The following is a 20320-nucleotide window of genomic DNA, read 5'->3' on the forward strand; positions in this document are numbered from 1 at the left end:
TTTCAGTGCAAGTACACACCAAATACAGCAGGTTTGCTAACATGGCCATAAAATGGTCTGTGAAATGTGTGTATTTATGATGAGTTGTTCCTTTTTTCTCTTTCATTGCCTTTGTCTGTTTGTTTTGAGACAGGGTCTCTTTTAATAGTTGTGGCTGTCCTGGAACTTGCTATGTAGACCCCACTGGCCTAGATCACAGCGATAGGCCTGCCACTGCCTCCTGATCCCACACCTGCTGGGATCAAAGGGGTGTGTGATTCTGGCTCAGTGCCTTTTTTAAAGCCAGTACCTAAATTTAAGCAGCCAGTTAAAAAAAAAAAAACCAGCCATATGCCAACAACAAAGTGCCAAAAATATTCCTATAGCATGTAAAATATTTTTATTAAATTTTTAAAGATTTATTTTTTTTCTGTATGTTTTATCTGTGCACCATGTGCATGCAGTACCAGAGGAGGACAGAAGAGGGCATCAGATCCACTGGAACCACAGTTAAGATGGTTGTTAGCCACCATATAGGTACTGGGAACTAAACATTTGTCCTTTGCAAGAGCAGCAAGGGTTCTTAATCACTGAACCATCTCTCCAGTTCCTGTGAAAAAAATGTAAAAAATTATTTTCAAATTCCTTTTCTTCTTTAATGAAAAACTCACATTTGGTGTGAGATCCCCTTTCTCTAATCTGTGGGGTTTTTTGGTTTTTGTCCCTAAAGCTAACATGTACAGCTACATTTGGTAGAGGACAGCTGAGCTGGTATGACCTGTGTTGGGTCTAAGAACCATGGTGTTTCATCACGTGGAATGTCTTGGGAAGGACCCTGCAGGAGTTGAGGGGCAGCATTGAGCTGACCCTTGCATGTTGTCAGCAGCTACACTCTGAGGAGCTTGTGTGGTTTTTGGGCCACCAGGTAGATGTCCCATTGCCTGGGGAATATTGTCAGGAGGGTCTTGAGAAAATCTTGGCCCTGGCATGTTCAGCTGAAAAGTCTCTGACCCACAGATACCACTTAACCATCATAGCATTTAAAAGAATTGTGGGGCTGGAGAAATGGCTCAGAGGTTAAGCACACTGGCTCTTCTTCCAAAGGTCCTGAGTTCAATTCCTAGAAACCACATGGTGGCTCACAACCATCTATAATGTGACCTGGTGCCCTCTTCTGGTGTGCAAACAAAACACTATATCCACAATAAATAAATACAATAAATCTTTAAAAAAGAATTGTGGCTTAGTTACCAACATGTAAAGCAAACTGAACACAGTCCAGATCTCTGAATTGGCACAACTTATGAGTTGTCTGCATTGTCACAGAGATAATGGGTCTGGTAGCTGAAGTGTCTGACTAGGGTGTTTAGAGACACTTGTTTTTCCAAAACTGCTTTTCACGGCTCTGTGTTCCAGAGGTGAGCTGTTCTTCAGCTGACCCCTGGCCCCCGTGCCCGGGTGTGTCCCATGGCAACATCATAGTGCATGCTGTGAATGCCAGCGCTTGGCCAGCTACTGAAGGTTGTCAGCGTGGGTCCAGGATCACCCAGGACCATCTTGGTTACCATCTCGTGCCCTCTGTTCTGGGCTTTATCTTTATGGCCTGCAATGCTAACTGCATCCCCTCTCCCATGGTATCCAGGCATACAGGAGATATTCTGTACAAGGCTTGTCTGGTGCACCTGAGGCAAGCGGAATATTTTACTTTCTTATGATGGAATGCCTAGATATCCTGGTGATGACAGGCACTTTCAGAGAGAGTTAAAAGTTAACTAAGCTTGAGATGTTTTGAATCTTTGGATTTGTCCCAACATAATGGGTTTGCTGTTGAAGGACTCGGGCTGGCATTAATATTACTTCAAAATGCAAAGGTTATGAAATGCAGATGTGGCACTCACTCAGGCTTATCTCACAGACAGATGGGTTGGTCATCATCTGCCTTTCATGTGTGAGATGGAGACAGTTTCCTATGCAAATAGTAGCTGTCTAGTAGGTATTGAGTAATAAATACATTTTGCTTTCAAATTTCAAACACTGAGTACTTCTAGCCAGTTTTCGTAGTTAAAACCCAGTTTGAGATAGCGTTGGGCAGGATTGTGATTCATGGCCGAGTGTTAGCGACAGGGAGGCCAGCACTTGCTTCTGACATTCGTTATATTGGATGAAACATTTCAGGAAGGCAGTAACAGGTTTACACTTTTCCCAGAACCCAGTGCCACCAGAAGGAGCAAATAGTTAGAATTTTTATGAATGAGACTGTTTGTCCTGTAAATGCTGGCATGCCAGGCAGTACTTGAGCTTGAAGTGTCTTTGTTCTGTTTAGGATCATAGCCACCTGTGGAGAGCTCCTGCGCCAGTGTGGGGACTTCGAGCAGCAGCTAGCGAACAGGTAGGAGGGGCGAGCTTGCTCTCCTTGCCCTTCGTTCGCCGGGCTTCTTGGCTGGGAGGTATGGACAGGACCTAAAAGCCACGGGGCTGGAGGACTGACTGTACCTAGATGCAAAGTGTCATTACTGTCATCATTAAACATTTATTGAACACCTGAAAGGGCAGGGCTCATCCTACTTGGCAGTAGCCACATAAATCTGGTTAGATATGGAGGCGCCGGTCTAGATGAGGTAATAGTACATGTTGTTTCCCAATTCTATGTGGGTTAGGCTTCTACTTATGGTCAGTTACTGGGCTTGAAGTACATTTCCCCATAGAGAGCATGTTACAAGTGGTGACTAAAGCCCTGGACCTACCCAGAGGATAGAAGTTAACCCAGGCAGCCTGCAGTGCAGGTCCTTAGGTAGAATTCTGGGCTGCCGAGGGGTATGAATCAAAGGAGAATTTGGGGATCTGCTCTAAGGCAGTATTGAAGTCTCCCCTCCAGTACTGCCAGGGCTTTTTGTGTGACCCAGACTTGCCCCATTCAGACATTTCCCTACCAAGCTTTCCAGTTTCCTTGTTTCTTCATCCTGTAGGAATTAAGAAGCCTGGTCTGTGTGTTGGGGTGGTGGTGGTTGTTGTTTAATAGTTACTGTGTGTGTCTGTGTGTGTGTGTGTGTGTGTGTGTGTATGTGTGTGTGTGTGTGTGTTTTAGATTGCGCCCTTACTATGTTATAGGTCCAGGCTGACCTAGAGCTCACTATATAGACCAGGCTAGCCTTAAACACAGAGATCCACTTGCCTTTACCTCCCAAGTGCTGGGGTTGAGATTAAAAGCATACGCTACCATGCCCAACTGAGAAGGTATTTATCTTAACTTTGTTGTCATCTACGTCATCAAACATTGTTCCCCCACTTCCCTTTGTCACAATGTCCTTACAGTGGCATTACTCTGGGAATATTTGTTAGACATCTCTCCTCTTCAGGACATAGTAATTTTCCTTAGTCTTCTGCCTTTCAAAGGGTCAGGAGGGCTCAGGTTAAGAAGGCGAACAAGAACTGAATGGCTGTGTGATGAACCTCTAGCTGCAGCTTGCAGCCTGGAGAGAAGCTGAAAGGCTGTTTCTGCTTCAGTGAGAGACCGCTCAGCCTCTGAGAAAGGTGATGTCATCCTGGAAGCACTGAGCCTGGGGACAGTCACCATCTGTGTTCCCATCTGGGCCACAGCTTGGTGTGTGGCAGCCACCCTGTAAAGCTTATCTTATCTCCCCATCTGTCTCACCTTAGAACTAAGACTGTAGCAGGGCCACTCCCCGGGCCGGGCACAGGGCAAGGCAGAGCGGCCACTCTGGATAAGACTGACATCAGCTGTCACTCTTGAGATCTCTTTGCAAAAGGGTTATGGGCTGTGTAAATCAGATCTGGTGTCACCTCTTGTCCTAGGTGACTTGAGTGAGATGCAAGGGACTGCTGTGGACTCTTTACCTTCTTGATGCTCTCCACTTTCCTTTAGAACACTGGTACAAATATCCCTGATACATGATGATGCTTTGGCTACACGCTGGGACATTTAGGAGAACATGTATTTCAAATTTTGGTCTTTTCTGTTCAGGCTATGATCGATCCTTTCTCACAGTGCTGGTAGTGGCAGCTAGCCAGCAGCTCCCCCTACTGTTGCTAAGTTGGGAGCCCAGAAGGTTAAGGACTTTAGGGTTCTCATCTTATGGGTGCTTATTGGATCACAGCCCCATTTTAAGTGTAGGAGCATCTGCACTTTTAAGGTCCTTGTAGGATAATTCAAATGGTCAATCAGGTTTCAGGAATTCATTGAAGATGTATAAGCTTCAGTGACTCGGGAGAGAAACAGCTTGTCTTGAAGGGAAATGAAATGAGGAAATAAGTGAAATTATAACATTCCCTCTTGAGTGTGCACTCGCTGCATTCTCCAGATGTGGTGGTACACATTGTCCCCTCCCACTAATCTCTGAGCTTGAGAGTTAGGACTGTTACCTCTTCTGTATCCTGGCTGAGCCGCAGAGGCCATTACAGTGCGGGGAAACAAATCAGTGTTCATTTCACCGAGGCTCCAGTCATCTCTGTGATGAGGTTGTCTAGCGATGTCTACGGAGGTGAGGCTGCTGCAGAGAACATCCCTAGCATCCCGCTTTCTCTTTAGGGAGGGTGACAAGCTAATACAGGGAGGCCGGGCTCCCCATGTGCAGCCCCTAACCCTTCACAAACAGCTGTTGAACCCCTTTCCTGTGCCAGGCACTGTGCTGGGTGCTAGGGTTGGCCAGTGAAGCCGCTTTGTCCTCTCCTCACCATCATTCTCATAGGTGCACAGCAGAGGCAAGAGGCTGCCAGCAGCCACTGGGGGAAGGCAGCCAGGGGGCCTCCTAAGGGACACACTGGGCAGAGAGAGTGTTTCAGAGAGTGAGCCTGTGAGATGGGTGTGTGAGTGGAGGGGAGGGATGGCCCTGACTACCAGGCTTCTGCGTGTTTTAGTCTTATCCTGGAGAGTTGTAGTTATTCCTGGAAAAAACAAAACACCCCCCAAAATCAGACTTGTAAAGACTACTCTGTTAACTCAGGTGGATGAGGCGGAGTGAGGAAGGGTAAGGAAATGGAAGACAGAGATCTTCTTCAATCCTGACCCGATGGTGAAGTCTCAGGGAGGAGTCAGGGATGGGCACAGTTTCCTGGACAGACACAAGAGCCGGCCAAATTGCTGGTGGGCTTAATGGGAACACTGCTGGAGCCTCAGGGTGGAGGTATGGAGGGGTTTCTGAGGAAGCCCCTGTCTGCAGTAGCTCAGCAAGCTCGGGGACCACTTCACTGTTTGTGCCTCTTCTTTCCTTTTTATTTGTGAGACAGAGTCTCACTGTGTATCCCTGGCTGGTCTGGAACTCACAGAGATGCACCAGTGTCTGCCTCCAGGTGCTGGGATCAAAGGTGTGTCTCATCATGCCTGGTTTGTTTTATTTTCTTGAGATAGGATCCAGGCTTGCTTCAAACTTGTAATCCTCCTGCCTCAACCTCCTGAGTGATGGGATTTCCCATGTGCACTACCCCACCTACCTCAAGGGCCTGTTTTTAAATATGTAGGTGCAGCCTAAGCCTTGGCTTGTCCAAGGCAGTTGCTCTCATAAGAAGTATTTGAGAGGGAGGGTCAGAGGGGAAGGGTTTGGTACAATGCCTTTCCTTTCCCACAATTCTGTGCACGTTTGAATGTGGAGGTGCATGGCGAGAGTGGACTGAGGGAGAAGAGTACTTCTAGAACAGTCCTTGTCTGAAGAGACTCAGCTCTGCAGTAGTGCCACAGGTGGATTATCACAGATGCTCCCCGAAGCATGTCTTTCTTGAAGACTCTGGAAAGTGTCAGCTATTCTCAGTAGATCTTTCTGTAGCACCTAAGCCACAAAAGTAAACTCTGTGGTGTGCCAGTGAATACCAGTGTTGTGCAGTGTGTGGGGAAGGTATGTGCTGAGGAAAAACCAACATGCAGTCAGCCAGGGGCTCTCCCAGGCATTTGACGCCCATGATGCCCATGGCGTGAGGAAGTGAACAGTGTCCCAGATGGCAGCAACTAAGCGCTGCCCTTGGGCAGACTATCTGCATAGCATGGTATCTTCTGGTGGTGTGAGTGTTAAATCGGGTTAAAGTTGAGTTTTAGTGTTAACCCTGGTTTCTTTCTCGCACCTGAGGCCCAGCTCCTTCCTAAACAAGGAAGGATGTCTTCATCTCCATACAAAGCAGACCTTAATTCTCTCAGCCAGTGGAGCGCTCTGAAAGGGACGCTGGGACAGCCGGCTCAGGGCACAATGCTTACCCATTTCCTTTCAGGATCCTGTCCACAGCGGGGAAGTATCTGTCTGACTCCTACAGCCCTCGGAGCCTGGCAGGTTTTCAGGACAGCATCTTGACAGACAAGAAGAGCCCTGCCAAGAACCCATGGCAGGAGTATAATTACCTCCAGAAAGATAACCCTGCTGAATACGCCAGTTTAATGGAAATACTTTATACCCTCAAGGTATGAGACCAGACCAGCGGCATTCTTACAAATGAAAGCTTTCCCTTGTCACTCACTCTTCCCTGGTGCCAGGTTTGCTGGCTCTATTTGTAGCCCTGCCGTCACCTCTCTGTCTCCTGTATGTGAGGTTTTAAGGAGCTGCATTGGAACTTGCTGAGATAAAGCTGTGGGAGTTGAGTGGACGGGTCTTTTTATGCATGAAAACCAGGCTTGAGCATCGTCCATGAAGCTTACTGTATCTCAGCTCAGAGATAAACTTGTCTGTAGACTATGGCAGCGCGAGGCCCTATGTATCAACAGTCCCTTTACTGAGGGCAGCCAGGGGATCAGATGTGCACTGCCTGCAGTTAGTAAACCTGTAACGAGGACCATGTTGTAGGGGGAGGGTCCCCTCTTGGCTCGTCTTTGTAGCCTTGTTCTGTCTGCTATGAAGCTGACCTTGGCTTTGAGCTTTAGGCCCCTTGGATCCAGGGCCAAGAGGACTTCCCCGCAAGTGCAGTGAGTCACCTAGCAGCTCCGAGGCACACAGGGTTGTAGGAGGACCAGGGCATGTGGTTCAGAATGCTCCCCACTGGAGATACAGTCATATGCCCCCAGATAGCATCTACAGCTCCCCTGATGGCCACGGTGCTCTGGAGGTGAACTGTGCACTGAGGCCCTCGTGTTATTTCCCCAGAGTTTCCCCAACTCTGCACCTTGGCCCACCACTGGCTGCATTTGAGCTTGACAAACACACTTCTTAAAGCAATTCTGTAAACTCATTCATCCATGCTTCTGAGATTAAGTTAAACCAACTCTGTTTATCTTTATTGCTAATCTGATTTATGTCTGTTGTAATCGGTTCATTTATAATCACAAGAACTAAGGTTACATTTTCCATCCCTGTATTTTCTCAGGCTGTGTAGACTCCCAGGCCTCACACAGGTTGTACATACTCTGGCTTTCAGCCAAGGGTAACTGACCTGACCTCTCTGGGAATCAGCGCTCTGCCCATCACTCTTGTTTATATGTGAGGCCATGGATCTTTTTCCCCTCCTCCCTGGTCCCCAAGGGATGGTCACAAGTTAGGTTTTCCTAAATTTCAAATCCATAAACTCATGTTGGAACAAATGCATCAGAGTCACCTGGAAAGTGACGTTAGTCCTCATGGGTTCAGTGTTTTGGAGCTTATGAATCTGTCAATTAACCTTTCCTCTGGTGGTGGGGTAGGGGTGGGGGGGACATAGTCAGGTTTGGGGGCCACAATTGTGGAAGCCATCTGCTGTGCTCCACTTAGTGATCTTTCAACACTTGTAACTAGATGGTGACCTTGTTTAGGGGCTTAACTGCCTTTGCCTTTCCCTATCCTAGGAGAAGGGGTCCGGTAACCACAGCCTGCTGTCTGCGTCACGCACAGCCCTGACCCGGCTGAACCAGCAGGCCCACCAGCTGGCTTTCGACTCGGTCTTCCTGCGCATCAAACAGCAGCTGCTGCTCGTTTCTAGGATGGATGTGAGTCCCTACTGACTGCAGTGTCTGTGCTCCCAGGTCCCCCATAGCCTCAGCCCATGCAGGATGCTCTCCCTCCCTGCTCCCCATGAGATGCAGGAGCAAACAGCCTTGCCATTGAGGGCAGCAGAGTCGTTGCTTGGTCATTTCAGCCTCTGGCTGCACATGAATTTCTCATCTTTTTTTTTTTCCTAAAATGTATTTAATTTTATTTTATGTGCATTGGTGTGAGAGTGTCAGATCCTTTGGAACAGGAGTTAGAGACAGTTGTGAGCTGCCATGTCGGTGCTGGGAATTGAACCCAGGTCCTTTGGAAGAGCAGCCAGTGCTGTTAACTGCTGAGCCATCTCTCCAGTTTCTCATCTTAATTGTAGTTACTCAGGTGCTACATTGAGAGGCCATTTCATAAGATGGTGATGATAGTGATGGTGGTTCTCATTATTTGACACAGGGTCTTACTATGTAGCCCAGGTTAGCCTGCATCTCACCATCCCCCCACCTCAGCCTCCAAGTGCTGTGATTACAGGTGTATACTGTCACGCGTGGCTTTCTGAAGACTGTCAGTAGTGCTTTTTAGCTTTCCTGTTGGTGGGGACTTTCCTGCCTTTTCACGAAGTTGGGGAGGTTGTGTGCTGCTCTGACGCCCTGGTCCTCTGATGCTGGATTGTTCTCCTGCCAGAGGCAACGGCTGTGGCTCTCAAGCAGGAGCATGCCTCATGTGCCTTGGTTCAGTGTTTTGGAGGGGGCTCTGCCTCTTTCACTCATTCACTGGCTCTGCTGTGCTGGCTGGCCTTGAAGTTGTGGCCCTGTCTGCCCTGGCCGGGTGGTGCTGCTACTTTCCTTCCTGCTGTCTTCCTGTCTGCCTGTTTCAGAGTCCTCTCACTGCCCTGGCCTGGTGCCCTCCTCCCTTCTCTGCTTGTCCCACTTGCTTTAGGAGGAGCTGCCCAGCAGTCACATCGTATCTACCTTGGTTCAGATCCCATTGCTCTCTGATGGGCAGGACACCCTGGTTGGTTGTCTCACCAGTTGCACAAGTCTGTTTAGGGTCTCATTTTTTGGAAGGTAATTGTTTGAGAAAGATCTAGCTATGTGCTGCAGCAGCAGCTGCTTCCTCCTCTTCCTCCTCCTCCTTCTCTTCCTCCTCCAATTCTTCTTTATTATGTATACAGTGTTTTGCCTACATGTGTGCCATGCTGGAAGAGGATGCCAGATCTCATTATAGATGGTTGTGAGCCACCATGTGGTTGCCGGGAATTGAATTCAGGACCTTTGAGAGAGCAGCCAGTGCTCTTAAGCTCTGAGCCATCTCTCCAGCCCCAGTTATGTGCTTCTTATAGGGCACAGCTCCTTAAGGAAACAGCAAGAACTTGCATGGTATAATCACAAGGCCTTGGTTTTCTGCTGCCCTCTAGAAAGTGTGTGAAGAGCCTCTGTAGAGCCTTGCTTAAGTCTCAGCCCCTCTCTGGGTCTAAAAATCTCTGTCCATAAAACAACTCTGTTTTTCTGCATGGTTTTGGCATTCATTCCACCCTGGGCCTTTGATTTCCACTCCATGAGATGCCGTGAGGTCCACTCTAGCTGGAGTTTGTGTTTCTAATACTGAGGGCAGCACTGCAGAGAGCTGCAGAGGAGATGATGTGGAGGCCAGGTGCTCAGAGCCTGCTTCTTCAGTCCTCTGTGGCCACGTGGGTACAGTGGTCTCCACCCTGTGGACGCTGTGTGGCAGAGTTTAGCACAGCAGCACCACATAGTGCGTGCTGGTTGTTTGGTTGTTTGGTTTTGGTTTTGGTTTTGGTTTTTTGAGACAAAGTTTCTCTGTGTAGCCCTGGCTGTCCTGGATTTCTTCATAGACCAGGCTGGCCTCAAATTCAGAATCTGCCTGCCTCTGCCTCCCAAGTGCTAGGATTAAAGGCCCACACCATCACCACCCACAGAGTTTAATAAATTATTGGTTTTTTTTTCTTTTCTGTGATTCTTTATTCTGATATGTACATTACAAATAAATATATGTATAATATATACATCTGATATATATCAGAAGGGGCAGCTGGGTGTGGTGGCGCATGCCTTTAATTCCAGCACTCGGGAGGCAGAGGCAGGTGGATTGCTGTGAGTTCAAGGCCAGCCTGGTCTACAAAGTGTGTCTAGGACAGCCAAGGCTACACAGAGAAACCCTGTCTTGAAAAACCAACAAAACAAACCCCCCCCAAAAAGGTGGGGGGGGGGCAGATATTTACACATATATAATAAAGTAAGTATGCAAATATTTATATATATGTAAATATTTGAAAATTCTTTTTATGTTGTATGTATGTACATGTACCATGTGTATACAGTACTTAGATCAGATTCCCTGAAACTAGAGTTAAAGATGGTCATGAGCCACTCTGTGGGTGCTGGAAACTGAGCTTGGGTCCTCTGTAAGAGCAGTGAGTGTTTTTGACTGCTGAGCCATCTCCCCGGGGATGAGCCAGGGTCTCCTAAGCTAATCTCAGACTCAGGAGCCTCCTGCCTCAGTTCCTAAGTCTAGGATGACAGGCAGCACCTTCACCTAGCTGTGGTTCTCTTTTTCTAAGAGAAAGGGCTTAATTGAGTCTTTAAAGTACAGACTATATGCATACTCATTTTTAGAAACACACTTAGTACTAGAAAATACAGAATAACAAGTATAATAAATCCCGTTAAAATGTCACCATCTTGCTAGGTGTGGTAGCACACTCCTGTAATCTCAGCACTTGGGAAGCAGAGGCAGGTGGATCTCTTTGAGTTCAAGGCCAGCCTTATCTACAAAGTGAGTCCAGGATAGCCATACCCTGTCTTAAAAAAAAAAAAGTCACGATCTAAAATGTGAGTGTAAACATTTGATGTCCAGCACTCCCAATGACCTGCTTACTCAAGTGTGTCTCAGGTTGAGCAGATGTCTATAGACATGGACCCAAAGGACACATGGAGTTACGTTATATGTTTTACCTTTAAAAGAGTGATACACACCTCTGGTCCCAGCACTCAGTAGCCAGCAGCTCTCTGTGAGCTCAAGCCAGCCAGGAGTACAAAGTGAGTGTGGGCTGTATAGTGAGACCTTACCTCAATACCTAAACCACACCAGACAGAAAGAGCAACATGAGACAGCACACGCAGACCAAGTCTTATTTGAATTTAACTGAGTAAAACTGAAGGGAAAGTAAATGAAACAGTGGACTCGGGTCCCCAGGCTGTCACAGCAAGCACTTTACCCATTGAGCCATCTTGTTCTTTTATTTTGTCCTTGTTTAAGATGTTGGTCTCACTTTGCCAGCTGTTCTTCTTAGTTCCACTGAAGCAGGCTCTCACCTCTGCTCTCACCTTCGCCTCCACTTCTGCATTCCAGACTTCCTTATTGTGATCCACAGCCCAGTTGCTGGGATCCCCGCTTTTTGTTCAGGCTTTACCGTGGTGCTGGGACACTGGGATAGACCAGGCAGCTTTTGAGATTAGATGGAGCTGTGTGGGAGCCAGTGTCCAGCACACAATACAGGGCAAACACTTGGGCCTGGAGGATTTGAAAATAAAACCCCGGTCACTGGTGTTTGTGTTGAAGGTTTGCTGGTAAATTGTATTGCTCCTTTGTATTTTAAGACTATTAACCAACACTATATTCAATTCAGAATAGATTATTGACGTTTACCTGTATTACCTGCTGACAGATGAATAGAAAAGCCTTTTTGAAGGGCAGTTTAAATAACTCTTGAACAATTAAGAAATAATCTACACATTTCCTCATTGCTCTCTTCAAGTGAGCCTTATTTGCCTGCTTTCTAAGTCCTTCCCAGCTCAGGCCGTTTCAACTAGACCCTTCTCCAAACTTCTCCACCCCCTGCCCCTCCCTCTGGGCCTGACTCTGTTCTCTTAAGGCTCTTTCTGCTTCCTCTCAGAAGCCTGCCTCAGGCCTGCAACTCACAGCAATTGCACTCTTGATGGATGGTGACAATGATAGCTTTTGCTGTGGGTCATTTCTCAACTGTGTCCTGCTCCACAGTGTCACTTCTGGGCCTCCTACTCTGTGACTAGTGCCTGACTCGGGTCTCTGCCATCTCTGAAATGATTTTCACCCCTTTGCTCACTCCCAGCCTCACTCAGAGTGGTTGCTGCGTGTTGTTTTACAGAGCACTGTTCTGATCTCATTTTTCAGCCTTTCTGTGGCTCTTATATATACTTTTTGAGCCAAATTCCCATTTTGTAGCCCTGACTTGCCTGGAATTCACTATGTAGACCAGGCTAGACACCCTGTGCTGGGACTCAAGTTCTGTGCTGCCATGTCTAGCTGTTTATTACAGGCATTCTTACACATGCAGAGTAGAGAGGGATGGCAAGCTCATTCTGCTTCCACAGTGACCAGCTTGGGAGCGCCCTGCTTCATCTAAAGTAGGGCTGTGTGTGTGTGTGTGTGTGTGTGTGTGTGTGTGTGTGTGTGTGTATGTGTGTGTTTGTGTGTGTAATAGATATGTGTGTGTGTGTGATGGATGTGTGTGTATGATGGATGTGTGTGTGTGTGTGGGATATGTGTGTGTGTGTGTGATGGATGTGTGTGTATGGTGTGTGTGTGGGGGGATATGTGTGTGTGTGTGTGTGTGTGTGATATGTGTGTGTGTGTGTGTGTGTGTGTGTGTGTGTGATGGATGTGTGTGTATGGTGTGTGTGTGTGGGATGTGTGTGTGTGTGTGTGTGTATGTGTGTGATGGATGTGTGTGTGTGTGTGTGTGTGTGTGTGTGTGTGATATGTGTGTGTGTGTGTGTGTGTGTGTGATGGATGTGTGTGTATGGTGTGTGTGTGTGTGTGTGATATGTGTGTGTGTGTATGTGTGTGTATGTGTGTGATGGATGTGTGTGTATGGTGTGTGTGTGTGTGGGATATGTGTGTGTGTGTGTGTGTGTGTGATGGATGTGTGTGTATGGTGTGTGTGTGTGTGTAAGTGCAGGCACATGTGGGCTACAGTCTGTATGTTGAGGCCAGAGAACAACTTTGTGGGGTCAGTTCTCTCCTTCCACCCTTATGTGAGTGTGAGTTCCCGGGATCGAACTCCGAGCATCGGGCGTGGGCGGAACGCACTGTACTTGCTGAGCCGTCTCTCTCCCCCAGAATAATTTCTCATTATCGCTCATCTGTGTGCTGAGTTTCAGTTGTCTTATAAATGTCACTATTTGGATCCGGAGCCAGGATCCTGCACAAAGAGACTGTCTTCCATTTCTCTTCAGCTGTGTGTTTCTCCTCCTCCTCTTTCCTTTTCGCTTCTTGCTGACCTTCCTGCCCACCACACCTTTCCCTAGAAAGCTGTTTGTTGAATATGGTACCTGTTCCTAGGCTGGTGTGCAAAGCTGTTTGTTCTCTCCATCCTCACTCTGCAACTCCACACTTGCCTTCATCCTGTGGCTGATCCCTTCCCTCAGCTCTTGCACCTCACACAGAGCCCTCAGTGCCAGCCCATCGCTGTGCACACACAGGAGAGCTCGGCAGAAAATGGGCTGAGGGGATGGGGTGGGGAGGGGCGAGTGTCTAGCCATCTTGCTGCCTCCATAGCTTCTGAGAACAAGGGCAAAGATTAGCATGAGGTACTGAACATCCTGGGTACTAGGTAAGTGTTTGTCAGGATTCCTTTGCTAGGAAGAGACACCGTGAGCAGGGCAACTCTTAGAAAAGAAAGTATTTAACTGGGGACTGGCTTACAGCTTCAGAGGTCTAGTCCATTATCATCATGGCGGGAAGCATAGGGACATGGAAGCAGGTGCTGGAGAAGGAGCCGAGAGCTTTACCTCCCACTCCACAGGCAGCAGACAGAGCCACTGGGCCTGGCAAGGGCTTTTGAAACCTCAAAAAACCCCAATGACACACTTCCTCCAACAAGGCCATACCTTCTAATCTGACACACTTTCCTCCTACAGTCCTTGTAATTCTTCTCAAGCGGTTCACCGTCTGGGAACTAAATATGCAAATACCTGAGCCTACGGGGCCATTCTCACTCACATGGGGGGGGGGTGCCCCTGTAAAGTGGATTTGGAGCAAAGGTGCAGGAATATTGATAGAGTGCTTTCCTAGCATTCATGAAGCTTTGTGCTCAATTCCAACACTACATGGTTATGTATTTACAGACCAAGTATTTGGGAGTCCAGGGTCATCATTAGCCACACAGTGAATTTAAGGCCAACCTGGGATTTATGAGACCCCCATCTCAAACAAACAAACAAACAAACAAACAAATAAAACAAAGTGGATGGGGAGTTAGTTGGAGGTGGGTGGGATATTTGAATAAAAAGATTCTCTAACAAGCACAAGGAATCTAGAAAACGGAAAGGGATGAGCAGTGGCAGGGAAGAACCAGTGCCTTCAAAGAAACAGAGACTAGATGGAGTTGGCAGTCAGACATAGAAGCTTGCTGAAGCTTAGCCTGGACCAAGAGCCCTGGGGTAGCTTTGTCATTCCATTCGAGAATGCTACTTACAGGACCAAGCAACCGGATCAGGCACCAGGTGCCTGCTGAGAGCAGCCCCACTGTGACCTCCAGGGTTAGTCCCGCCTGGAATCAAGAAATTGGGTCTCTCTGAAAGGTGTGCCAAGGCACAGCTGTGAGCACATGTGTGCTGTCGGGGGGGGGGGGGGGGGGGAGGGCATACCCGCTCATGTAGCAGTGTCAGAGATGTCTCCACTTCAAATGGCAATAGCTGCATGGGGTGCTGAGGCTGTCCCCTCACAGAGGGTCACCTGAGAGACAGGGGACAGTTGTTGTTCAGGTTTAACCCAAGCCCTGGGTCAATCCAGAGATACATGGAGAAGGCGGCGTATCCTCACTTGAGTCAGGGTGGCTCTGGTGAGTGTACCAGGGTGGTTCTGTGCACAGGGCTTATGGGCCTCCCTCCCAAGAGGAGCCATCTTCATGCGGTCTCTAAGAAAGAGCACAGAGGTTTTCATCCACTTCAGCGTTCTAGTGGAGCCACTTGGTTTTGCATGGTGACACCATCATATAAACGCAGACTGAGGGACGCCTAACTCATTTCACGTTCCTAGTGAGATAAACAGACATGATCAGTGTCCATCTTGTAGTTGGGCTGAGAACGTAAGTGCTCCTGTGTAGGCTGGGAGTTATGGCAGACTTCTAGGACTTTCATAGAGATGTCCCTGGCCTGCTGAGTGGCGTCAGGCCCCCAGGTCAGCTCTGCCCATGGAAGACTCTTTCAGGAAGGGCCATGGTGCTCTGTGTGCTGTCACAGTGTCCCTTCCAGTAGCACATTTCTGATGGCTTCCTCCCGTCCCCTTCCAGAGCTGGAACACCGCTGGCATTGGCGAAACCCTGACAGACGATCTGCCTGCCTTCAGCCTCACGCCTCTCGAGTACATCAGCAACGTAAGAGCTCCTTGGGTGTGCCCCCAGGTGGTCTCTGCATGTCACAGCTCACCTTGTCTTCTGATTCCCTTCTGGAAGTCATCAACTGGTTTGTGCCATGTGGACCTGGTTTGGGATAGTCTTCCTGCAGAGCCTGCAAATGCTAGTTATTTCAGATGCTGAGACACTGTGGCACCTGCCCTACTCTTCCAGTGTGACCCCTACGGGTGACAGGATTGAGTCCACTCAGAAATTCTGACTTGGAAATCAAGGAACAGGTGGCCAAATTGTTTTCTGCTCTTCTGTACTTAACCGTAAAACACAAACAGCTGTGAACTGTAATAGAAGGATGGGCTTGAAATGGGCACAGGTGGCATCACGCGTGTGTCGTGTTCTTAGCTGTGGCCTTGCCCTGACATCTTACAGCTTTCCCTTCTGGATCTTGCACCAGACAAGAAGGTTCTGCCATCTCTGTTTTCTAGCGTGTGACAATCACAATGTAATTTATCTCTAGACTGTAGTTATAAATGGCAACTTCCAAACAGAGTTCCTTCTTCCTCCAGGCTAAGCCATCTTGGAGGGAGAGAAAAAGAAACAGGCGCCAGTCCAGGACATTAGCACCTTAGTGGACTTTTCTCTGTAAGCAGTAATGCGAACTCAGCTTTACACAATGCTTTTGGTCTCACAGGTTCCTTCATACCTGCTGCCTCATTGAAGTAGGTGGCGCCAGACACATTTCAGAATATACTGGCGCCACTGCAGAGAAGGATGTGTCTACAGGGTGGAGCAAACCTCCATTGCTGTGCGTGCGTGCGTGCGTGCGTGTGTTTAAAAGGGAGTGTGCTTGTGGAGGCCAGCTAGCCACCTTGATTTTGAGAGTCTCTCACTGGGGCCTAGAGCTCCCTGACTCAGCTAGTCTGTCTGGTTAACAGGCCCCAGGGATCCACTTGTCTTTCCTTAGCCCTTGGATTATAGACACACACCACCACACACACCACCACGCCTGGCTTTTCACATGGGAGCTAGGGAAGAACTTGGTTCTCCCTCAGGCTTGAGCAGCGTGCTTCCCTTAGTGGTTGTTTCTGAGGTGTTGCCATAGCTAGCATCACCTCACTCACACAGGTGCTCATGCCAGGTCTAGCAGTTTTGTCTCTCAGAAACTAACTTTGAGAGTAATTACTCAGGGCTGTCATGTCAGGCTGAAAGTGCTTGCTTCTGTTTCAGATTGGGCAGTACATCATGTCCCTGCCCCTGAACCTTGAGCCGTTTGTGACTCAAGAGGACTCCGCATTAGAGCTGGCCTTGCATGCTGGGAAGCTGCCATTCCCGCCTGAGCAAGGTAAGATGACCAGAGAGCCATAGCGCTTGCTGCCCAGGGAGAAGGAGGCACCTGCCATGTGGAGCTTACAGATTCATCTTCAACACCTCGTCAGCTGTATATCTCTCTAAACTCCCAGTGATGTAGTTGTCAAACATAGTCTAGAAAAGCTGCATTGGTGGCTTAGGCCTATAATCCCAGCAAGTGGGAGGCTGAGGCAGGAGGACCACGCGAGGCCAGCCTGGGCTACATGGTAAGTCCCAGATCAACCTGGATGATTGAATAAGAGCTGAAGAGACAGCTCAGAAGTTAAGAGCACCATCTGCTCTTCCAAAGGTCCTGAGTTCAATTCCCAGCAACCACATAGTGGCTCACAACAACCTATAATGAGATCTGGTGCCCTCTTCTGGCATGCAGGTGTACATGCAGGCAAAATACTGTATAAATAATAAATAAATCTTTAAAAAAAAAAAAAGACCTTCCCCAAGAAGAAGAAGAAGAAGAAGAAGAGGAGGAGGAGGAAGAAGAGGAGGAGGAGGAGGAAGAAGAGGAGGAGGAAGAAGAGGAAGAAGACACAAACTACGCATATATGTACTATATAAAGGGAGCCAAGAAAGCCTGAGCCCACCCCCCCCCCCCCCCCCCCAGTCCCCAGGAACTTCAGCAGGGATGAGGTGTGGCCGTCTTGCTTTGCTCTGTATAGACTGCCTTGGGAACAGGGCACAGAATCCTGCCAGGAGCTCACAGTACCCACAGCTGGGGAGGCCATGGCCAGAACATCCTGGGGTCTTGGCAACTAGATGTTATAATGGGTTCACAGGGCGATGGTCCCAAGGATGTGTCCCCTTGCTGCTCCCTGTGAGCAAGCAGGTCAGCTGCCGCTCTATAAGAATGATGTTGCTGGTCGTCATAAGTGGCATTTTAGAGTGTGCCCTGTGTGGATTCCTCTGTCTGCAGCTCACTGCTGCCTCCACGTGTCACCCCATCTCTAAACTGATGTGGCAAACATGCAGTCATTTAACTGTTTCCTGTACATGTTATTTGGTCCTGACGAAGGTGAGCAGGGGACACATACTTGCTGATCAAAACTCCTAACTCCCAATATTGAATATTTTTTAAAGTAAACAAAAAACCCCACATTTGGTACATAAAAGATTCAGCCGCTCAGCGGGAGTAGCACAGCGAAGACAGAATCCTGTTGGAATGTTGAGTCAGACCCTGTGTGTCTCAGCTCATGGTGGCTATGCTATGTGTGGGCCTGATATAGACTGAGAGCCACGTCAGCTTCCTTGGGAAGAAAGGCGTGCTGCTGCGTGTACTGCCTGCTGCCTGGTCCACAGGGCATCACTCACTCACTTCACGGATGTTTACTAACCGCTTACTATGTGGGCAGCTAGGATGGCTCCACCAGAGTAAATTTCAATAGTCCTTACAGTATCAGCAATATTCTTTTAGATTTTGGTTTTGTTTGTTGTTTTGAGACAGGGCTCCTTTTGCCCTGGCTGGCCTTAGCCTGGCTGTGTAGTCAAGGATGGCCTTAAGTTCCTGATCCTCCTGCCTCTACTCCCCAGTGCTAGGGCTAATACCCTACCCCAGCACCACTGTTATTAATACCACAGTTAACACTGCTATGCCCAACAGCGTTTGTTAACATTTCCTTCCTTCCTTTTTTCTTTTTTCTTTTTTGGTGTTACTGGGATTGAATCTAGGGCCTTGAGCATGCTAGCAAGTTTTTATCACTGAGCTGCATTCCCAGCCAAAAAAGTATTCAAATTCTATTGAGAGTAGTGTATGTGAGCACATGTGTGTGCGTGCTCATATGTCACACACTGTGTATGTAGAGGTCAGAGGACAATTGGTAGCAGTCAGTTCTCTCCTCCCATTGTGGAATCCAGGGATCTTTAGGCTTGTCAAGCCACCCCTTCAAAAATTCCAAGTTATAGATCCTGTCTCAAAAAATATCAGTAACAATCAACCTGTTTCTAAGCAGAACAAAAACCCCACAGTGAGCAGCCACAGAAACACTTTTGCCTTGGATAACCAGCTGTGATCTTCTAATTTTTTCTTGGGTTTTCAGAAAGGCCCAGGCTGTCCCAGAACCTGTGAACCTTTGCATACATCTACCAAGTGTTGGGATTGTGGGTGCAGCACCATATCTGTCAGCAAAAGTGCTTTTCCTAAATAGTATAGCGGATGCTTAAAAACCTTAGCAAGGGTTAGCACGATGCCTCAGCAGGCACTCTCAGGCTCAGGTTCAATGCCTGAGTTCCAAGAGTTATTTTCTGTCCATCACACAGACACTGTGGCATGCATGCACCTGCATGTACACAATAAATAATAAAAATAAGTGCTTTGTACATGAGGAAACAGAGCTTTATGTTAAGTTGAAGTATCTTAGGTGTCTTTCTGTCTGTCATACACAGGCTGGGGTGGGGGTGGGGCTACATAGTTTACCCCTTTCTCAAAAATCAACCAGTAAGCAGTCAACAGTAATTTTCCACCCATAGGTAATGGCCGTTAGCCTGCTAGGGACTGCTTTGTCACCTGCAGCCCCGCACATCCTTTTTTCTAAGTGCAGCCTCATATGTACTTTACCATATTTGTTTTGTTTAGCTTTTTGAGAAAAGGTCTTGGCTGTGTGGCTTGGCTGGCCTAGTCTACCCAAAGTAGTCTGTCTAGGCTGGCCTCAAACTCAGGGTAGTCTTCCTGGAAATGTGACACCATGTTTTGCTTGAAAATTTTTATTTATAATGTTGTTATTGCTGTTGAAAGCATCATCATCATCACCATCATCATCATCATTATATGGTTCTTGCTGAAAATGATGAGTTTAATTCATGAATGGTATTTATTTACTTGTTTGCTTGTTTGTTTGAGACTGGGCATTGTGTAGCTGAGCCAGGCCTCAAACTCTACAGACTGACCTTGAACTCTTGGTTCTCCTGCCTTCACCTCCCACATGCTAGGATTACAGGTGTGTCCCACATGCTGGGATTACAGGTGTGTCCCCCATGCTGGGATTACAGGTGTCCCCCATGCTGGGATTACAGGTGTGCCCCACATGCTGGGATTACAGGTGTGTCTCCATGCTGGGATTACAGGTGTGGCCCCATGCTGGGATTACAGGTGTCCCCCATGCTGGGATTACAGGTGTGCCCCACATGCTGGGATTACAGGTGTGTCTCCATGCTGGGATTACAGGTGTGTCCCCCATGCTGGGATTACAGGTGTCCCCCATGCTGGGATTACAGGTGTGCCCCACATGCTGGGATTACAGGTGTGTCTCCATGCTGGGATTACAGGTGTGGCCCCATGCTGGGATTACAGGTGTGTCTCCATGCTGGGATTACAGGTGTGTCCAACATGCTGAGATTCCAGGTGTGGCCCCATGCTGGGATTACAGGTGTGCCCCACATGCTGGGATTACAGGTGTGTCCCCATGTCTGGTTCTGTGATGTTGGGGCTCAAATCCAGAGCCTGGTACATGCGAGACACTCTACTGACTGAGCTAAATCCCCAGCCCTCCTGAACACATTTTTATTTGTTAATTTTTATTTTGTGTATATGGGTGTTTTCCTGTGTGTATATCTGCATAGCCCGGGCATGTAGGTTCTCTGTAAGAGCAACAAGTGCTCTTAACCATTCTAGCCCTCTCCTGAACATTCTTTAAAAACAATTTTTGTGCTTTCCCTTCCGGACACTCTTCCCTCCTTTGTGTTTGGCAAGTGGCCCATTTGTCTCTGCAGCAGCCTGCGCTGATGGACCGCAGTGCTCTTCTGGCAT

The 20320-nt window shown here is 48.0% G+C and overlaps 1 protein-coding gene across 1 annotated transcript in view; it reads left to right on the forward strand.

The window, feature by feature from the left end:
• The window catches only part of COG7 (component of oligomeric golgi complex 7), a 62125-nt gene that overhangs the window by 38281 nt on the left and 3524 nt on the right, over nucleotides 1-20320 (forward strand). Inside the window, exons 11-15 of the mRNA XM_084773568.1 lie at nucleotides 2303-2368; nucleotides 6193-6379; nucleotides 7730-7870; nucleotides 15157-15240; nucleotides 16444-16558. Coding sequence (XP_084629694.1) covers nucleotides 2303-2368; nucleotides 6193-6379; nucleotides 7730-7870; nucleotides 15157-15240; nucleotides 16444-16558 — 593 coding nt within the window. The remainder of the gene's footprint in view (nucleotides 1-2302; nucleotides 2369-6192; nucleotides 6380-7729; nucleotides 7871-15156; nucleotides 15241-16443; nucleotides 16559-20320) is intronic.

This window comes from Acomys minous, assembly GCF_964271855.1.
Source record: "Acomys minous genome assembly, chromosome: 2".
Lineage (NCBI taxonomy): Eukaryota > Metazoa > Chordata > Mammalia > Rodentia > Muridae > Acomys > Acomys minous.